Here is a 7,615-nt window from a genome sequence, read left to right as displayed (position 1 = left end):
CTCTGTTGCCATCCTGATCCTGGTGTTTAAGAATATTGAGAATATACCTGGCAAAACTGAGATTTCAGATCAACTAAGAAGTCTTTATAATTTTCCCACATAATTCGGAGTACACGTTCCTGTTATGCAGAACTTCAGCAAACACCATGGTATTAGGAGCTATGTATCAGACCCCAGAAATTACAAGGAAAGGGTATAATGTACACAAAACATAAATAAGAAGCCCCCCAAAATTAATTTTATTGAATCAAGGCATTCATTCAACACTTAACTCAGATTACAAGAATACCTCAGCATACTGGGCTGCAAAGGAGAGAGCAGTTTACATTTTTAACATAAAATAAAAAACCCTAATTGCTACAGATATCTTGTAAAATTCTCCAAACAAGCCAAGTTTACTATTTAGCGATTCCCCCCTTTCTTAGAGAATTAAAAGTTAGATGATGTATGTATTATTGGTTATAACTAATAAATCAGCTTGGAAAATCCTAGGACAGAGGCATAAATACAATATAAAAAGGCAAGATTTTTCAGTCTTATTATAAGAATTTAACAATAAGTGGGAAAGACACATTACGAGCAGAGATGTTACATAGTTCAAAAGAGAATCCAAAGGCAGACCAAAACTGATGCACACGGAGGAAAATGGTCTGTTTTCAGGAAGTGTGACCAGATGGACACGACCACAGAGAAACACTGTCGCTGACTGCGTGGTCCCCTCTGTCACTCAGTTTTGCATCCCAGGTGGAGTGGCCGGCTTAGCCGCTACGCTTTCTCTAGGGACTTGTAGTACTCCACCAAAACAGTCCAGGCCTTGGGAGCCATGAAACCCTCTGGAGGCTTCTGGCCTTCGCGCGCCAGCTTGCGCATCCGTGTTCCTGAAATAAAATCAAAGTCTTCGTGGCTGAAAGAGAGAGAAGAGTCGGTCACTGTACTGTTTAACAAAGTTACTAAGAAAATTATAAGGGGCATTTGTTCCTTCAGTTCATGTTAGGTTACTAGTGAGAAAAAGTATCAATCTACTGTCTAATCTGTCACTGAGAAAAACCACCACACAATTGAACATTCTTCAGTGTTAGAGCTAGGACCAAAAAAAATCAACTGAAATTATTACGGAGATCAATCAGTGCCTTACGAAAATTATAAAAAAAATCGCACAGCAAGACTCAGTGTCCTCAATAACTCGTCCCTCCCAACAGGGACATCCTGCCCAGCACAGCACACTGTTGCAATGATGTAATGGCACAGAAATGAGCTGCCACGACCCTCCAGCCTCCTCCGCTGTCCTCCTCTTTTCTCAGTGACTACTGAGGTCCAGATAATTACCCACCCAGGTTCAGCTATCTGACACTGCGAGGTCCCTGGGCAGTCCCCAACCCCATTCTCGGCCTCACCCTACGCCCCTGTCTCCCTCACATCTGTCCCAGGCCTTGGGAAATGCTGTTGTGTAGAGTCTGCACTATGGGATGGTACATGCTACAGTTTGCAAGTCTCTAGGCTGGAAACTTAAAAACACACGCACACATACACACAGAGACAGAGGGACAGTGGCACGGGTCATCCTTGATACAGGAATGTCAACTTTAATGTGCTCCAGGGAAGCTTATAAAGGGATCCTTATAGCCATGCCCCAGCTCTTGGATTTCTGCCAAGCTGCCCTGAGGGCCACAAGCACCTGTGTGGATGAATCTGTCAGCAGTCAGCTGGGTCGTCTTCAGGCCAGAGAGTACCTTCCAATACAATCTAAGCGAGCTCACCATGATGCGATGGAAGGCGAGTGCAGCTGAGAATCAGTCGGTAAGGGCTGTTGCCATTCCCTGGAAGCAGTACTCGCGTTCCCTAAAGAAACCTCCCTGAGGAAAGGCATGGCCCTGGAGCTTTTGCCCGTATAAAACTGAAGTTCTATTTCCAGGAATGAGAACTCAGGTCACACACATGAATTTCTGGTGCTGGTGGTGGTAAGTAAGTGAGCAAGGTGCTCTTGGAAGATCTGCCTGAAGTCTGTGATTAAAGGGAAAAAGCCAGACCAATTAAGTCCTTTCCTCCTCCAGAACGCTAAACTGTCTGAAATTCCAACTTGCTTGCATTCCTTCTGAAATTCCATTTCTAAGCCAAGGGCCCTGGGCACCTCTTCCTGAAGCCATTTCCCGCCATCTGCCCTGCATGCCCCAGGCATCCCTTCTTCTCCTGAGATGGGAATTTCTGTTTCCACGTGGTGGTGCTTCTCCACCCTGGCTACGGGAAATACGCTGCCCTAGGCCCATTCCTGCATGTCTATCTCTGTTACATATGAATTTTACATTTTATCAGAAGCCAGGTTCAAGTCACAGTCTATAAATTACAGTTGTACAATAGGATGGTTTTATAGAAATAGTTACATAAAATAGAATCTGAGCAATTTCTAGAATGATGTAAAATTAGCTGTAAAACTTTACCTCTGAGTAATCAGGAATCTGCCAGAGACAGAAAAGGCCCTTCACTTTCACTACACAGCAGTTTAAATTCAGGTCATTTCAGAACATCAGTAAGCTAATCCTCCATGGCAGCCTGGAAAAAAGAAATCCCAAGTATGCTTGTCTTTTTCTTCTTCTTCTTTTCAAAGCCACTGGATTACAGATTCTTTATAATCTACAGCAGACAGAATGCCAGCAGAAGAGCTGGGACGTCAGGGAGGGTGGAGTGAACCCGAGAGCCAGCAGCCTACATGAGGCCAAGGATGCACTAGCCACACGTGGGCAGCAGCTTGAAGCCCTCCAAGGCACGATGACTTCTGGCCACTTGCTGACGACTGTAAATCTGCACAGCCATCTGCTGTCCCTCAGTCAACACATGCAGCCTTCAGAGCTACCAGGACAAGCTAGTCACTTGGACAAGAGCTGGGGTCAGCAGATGGCCTTCACATCTGTCTTCTGAAGGCTCCACAGTCAAACCCCCAGCGTTCCCAGGATGCAAACTAAATAGCGATTCAGACAAGCAAAAGAGAAGTTCTCTCTTGACAGAAACAAAACTAATGGTGGTGACTTATAAATGGGTCTAATTATTTTTTATTCTAATTAATGTTTCATCCAACTTGAAAGCCGGTCATTTATAACACATCAAAACACTAAAAATTCTTAAGAGTATGATTTAAAATGATCTTTTCAAAACCAGATAAACAGTTACTTGTGGCTTTCTTTCAGAGACTAAAACGCACTGGATAGCATCATATATGACAATTTTATTATTTTCTTATTATTTCAAACCAAAGACTAAATGAAATAGACGAAAAGTTTAATCGGGGGCTGGGGAGGTGGCTCAGCGGGGAAGTGCTTGCTGCACAAGTGAGACCTCATTGTGACCTCCTAGATCCCACATAGATCCCACTCCTAGATACGGCCAGGCGCAGTACACCGCATCTGTAATTCCAGAGCCCTGCAGCAAGATGGGAAGCAGACAAGCGACTCCGTGGAAGCTCCTGAGAGCCAGCCTGGCTCTGCAGTGCTGACCAGAACAGCAAAGGGACCCTGTCTCGGACAAGGTTCTAGGCAACTCTGCCTCGGCTTCTTTCCCTGTTACTGTCATGAAAGACCCTAACCAATGTGACTTAAGTGGGGAGGGCTGGTTGTGGCTCATAAGTCAAGGTACAGTCCATCCGGGAAGAGAAGTCAGGCAGCAAGAGCTTGAAGCAGGTGCTCACGCTGCATCTACACACAGTGTGCTGAAATAGTCTCAAGTCAACCAGACACAGCCAAAGTCATCTGAGAGGTGGGGACCTCAGTTAAGAAAATGCCTTCATAGGATCACGCTGTAGGCAAGCCTGTAAGGCATTCTTTTGAAATTGGTAGTCGATGTGGAAGGTCCAGCCCATGGTGGGCGGTGCCATCCCTGGGCTGGTGGTTCTTGAGACTAAGCAAGCCATGGGAGCAAGCCAGTAAGCAGCTCCCCTCCACAGCCTCTGCACCAGTGCCTGCCTCCCTTCAGTGATGAACAGTGCTGCGGAAGTGTAAGCCAGAGAAACCCACTCCTTCCCAGCTGGCTTTTGGTCACGGTGTTTCACGGCAGCAACAGAAACCCTGACTAGGACAGTCAGGAAACAGAGCTACATCTTCCTGCCTCTCAGCTTACTTTCTCGACTTGCACAGTACGAGATCCCACCTAGGGAAGGGTGCTACCCACAGGTGCACGGGTCTCCACCTCAGTTAATGCAAACCAGGCATTTCCCATGGACATGATCCCAGATGATTCTATCGCATGTAACAGAAGAAGGTCATATTGCTGAATGGAGATGTTGCAGGGAAGGGTTTAATGGGGCCTCTAGGAGCAGGGTGCAATCATCAGCCAACAAGACTCCAATCCTACATCAGCAAGAAAATGAATTCTGCTAGCAAGGATCACTGTGGGTGGGCACTCTAGAGACTTCACACAAGAGCCTGGCCTGGCAGGAGGACAGGCAACCTGGTTTTATGATCTGTGGATATATGTGCTGTTTTGTCCAAAAGGATATTATTTTAATAACAGAAAACTGATAGTAATAGAGGAGCATTGCCATACAGGTTTAATAGTCATAGCTCAAAAACTATCGTACTAGGTAGGTTCACCAGTGAAACATCTTGAAGGAGGCGTACTGTCATTGTTTCCAAAGCCAACAGCCAAACTGTGCCTTCCAGATGGTAAGGGACATCTTCCAGATGGTAGGGGCCATCTACCAGATGGTAGGTAAGCGGCATCTTCTAGATGGTAAGGGGTATCCCCTAGATGGTGAGAGAGGCACCTTTAATGCCTGAGTGCTCTCTCTAGCAGTACACAAGTTCAAGTACAGTCTGCCACTAAAACAGGAAGAAACCTGTTAGGATGCAATGATGCCAGAGCGGGCACACTACCCTTCCATCACTTTGTTTACTCAAGCCCCATGGGCACTTTTCACTCATGCACTTCCCTTTTAGTGAGCATGTTGGTCTTATAATCTAAATAATTTTGCATTTGTCTACCCAGAATACAAATATTTACCCTTTAAAGGAGAAAAAAAGATATCCTAATCGGTGTTACTATCTGCAATGGGACGGAGCTCCTACAGCTGAGTCACTTTCTAAAGCTCACACGGCTCCCTTGACTTCCTAAATGTAAACAGATGACTCTATCATAATTCCTATCAATAATTATCTTGCCTGAAGTCTTCAGGGAATTTCCCTCCCTAAGCCTTGTCTTACTCTAGCATTCAATCAAACCAAAAGCTACAAAATCATTAATTACATAAAAGCTGGCATTGAGTAATGTCCATTAATCAAACATGAACAGGCTCATATGTGCATAATTAATAACTGTTTTCTCGCACATCAAAGACGACCGCCTTTCCACAAAATTTTAATCACTTTCCAACATATTCCCATCAACTTAATTATATTTGAACACAAATACCGAAAAATTTTAAAACTAAGGCATTTTTAAAGCTTCCCAAGTTACAACTTATTAAGATTTGGTAAACCCCCCCCCCAAAAAAAATTCCAAGGAAATGAGCCACTCATGTGACTAACATAAAATTCATCTCTGGAAAATCTTATGAGAAATGATGTAATTATTTAGCTTTTAAATGATTAAAAGAGAGACTTAAAGCAGCACTACACAGATTTAGCTAAACATCAAAGTTATCAAGGGTCTTAGAAGCACATTAATCAACTGCATACAGATGGATCTAGGGTTCTAAGTATGATGAAAGCAGCTGGCCACGCAGAGGGACCACAGGGACGAAACACATCGGCCCAGGAGCTGGAAAGGAAAACGGCACTTTATTTTGCTTGGTTTTCTTCATGTGCATGTGCGTGCCTGTGTGTGTGCGCGCGCGCGTGCGCATGTCGGGGACACTTGTGTGCAGGTAGCTGTAGGTGTAGACACACATGGATGTGCACATGGCTACAGAGGCCAGAGATCAAACAACTCAGATGTCGTTCCTCAGGACTCATCCACCTTGCTTATCAAGAGAAGGACTCTTGATGGCCTGGGACTGACTGAAGAGAAGGTTGAGCTGGTCAGGGAATGCAAGGGACCTGACTGCGTCTGCCTCTGAGGCTGAGGTTGCAAGTACATGCCAACATACCAGACTTTTCTTATGTTTTATTTTTAATTATGTATGTGATTATATATCTGTGTGTACATATGTGCTTGGAATGCGGGTACCTACAGAAGCCCGAGGTCTCAGACATCCCCTGAAGCTGGAGTTACAGATGGTTACGAGCCACCTGATGTAGACGCTGAGAACCACAGTTAAGCCCTTTGCAACAGACAGTACCTGTCCTTAAAATGCTGAGCCATCTGTGTGGTCCCACCACACCAGGCTTTCCACATGGGTGTTGGGGATCAAAGTCCGGTTCTCGAGTTTGCACAGCAAGCCCTTCACCCATGAAACTATCTCAGTTTTCTTCATGCCACAACATGGAAACTCTTCTACAGTAAAAGCAAAGAAATGGGCAGAATGGCTCTGCTTCTCTCTTCTTGGTCACCCTTGCCTCTATGTAACTCACTCAGAAAATGAAGGTCGAGAATACTGTACACAAACTAAATAAATTGCGCTCAGGGTAGGAAGCAAAAAGGACTGCACCCCAGCACCTACCTCTGACACGGTTTGTAGGAAGGCCTTTCCTCTTTAGGAGCTTGAAGTAGGGATGACAGGCAGGTCTCCCCACAGACTAAGGCTGGCTCTTTGATGGTGGGCTACATAAATTTAACCACAAAAGGGCAGGACTGTACCCAAACGGCTTTCAGTTTTCTTTGTCATTTCTACTTAGATTCCATCACCTTTTGAGGTGATACAGTTTATCATAATTGATAACATTCTTTTAACAGACTCTACCCCATCTCCTTGGAGTCGTACTTTGGGATGGGGCAATTTATATGTACATGTATGTGTATGTACAAATGTATATGTGCACACACAGACGCAGACATCTTAAAGGTTAAAGAATAAGTCCACGTGGTTAGGAACATAACTGTGTAACAATGGTGAGGAGCTCAGAGTATCCTGGGTCATCACAGTTGAAGCCTTCAGCAAACAGGCAGGGACAGCTCCCATCCTGACTTCACACATGGCCACTGGCAGCCATCAGGAGTCTGTCTATTCTTCCTTGTGCCTGTAGGAAAACCTTTTTGCCCACAGGTTTCAGCTAGAGCTCATCAGTCACTCGAGGTGCAATGTCTCTAAACCCACTATGACAACACAGGTGAAGCCAAGACATCTTCTGGTCTCCAGTGGCAAGGACAGCTTTTAATCCAGATGATTCACTTAACTCGATGGAATTCAAAGTTTCATATCCTTTGAAATTATTTTTTAATCACATTTTACTTCTTTGTGTGTCCGCACACATGTGGAGATCAGAAGACAACTTGAAGGAATCTAATCTCCTTTTCCATTATGTGGATTCCAGGGACTGAACTCGGATCTGCAGACTTAGTGGCAAGCACCTTTACCTGTTGAGCCATTTCATGGCCTTTCTACTTATTTACTTTATCTGCTTATTACTTGGGCACAGGAGATCGCTTCCTAGGTACAACCCCAGCAGCACAGACTTTAAGGGCCTCATTGAATAAATGGGACCTCCTGAGACTGAGAAGCTTCTGTAAAGCAAAGGACACTATCACTAAGACA

The 7,615-nt window shown here is 44.7% G+C and overlaps 1 protein-coding gene across 1 annotated transcript in view; it reads right to left on the bottom strand.

Moving 5' to 3' along the window:
• Positions 1–220: 220 nt before the first annotated feature.
• Positions 221–7,615, bottom strand: part of Papss1 (3'-phosphoadenosine 5'-phosphosulfate synthase 1) — a 69,431-nt gene continuing 62,036 nt past the window's right edge. The window contains exon 12 of the mRNA XM_005357296.3: positions 221–904. Coding sequence (XP_005357353.1) covers positions 766–904 — 139 coding nt within the window. The 3' untranslated portion in view covers positions 221–765. The remainder of the gene's footprint in view (positions 905–7,615) is intronic.

This window comes from Microtus ochrogaster, chromosome 21 (assembly GCF_000317375.1).
Source record: "Microtus ochrogaster isolate Prairie Vole_2 chromosome 21, MicOch1.0, whole genome shotgun sequence".
In the NCBI taxonomy this organism is placed as follows: domain Eukaryota; kingdom Metazoa; phylum Chordata; class Mammalia; order Rodentia; family Cricetidae; genus Microtus; species Microtus ochrogaster.
This window is presented reverse-complemented; position numbering and strand designations above follow the sequence as displayed.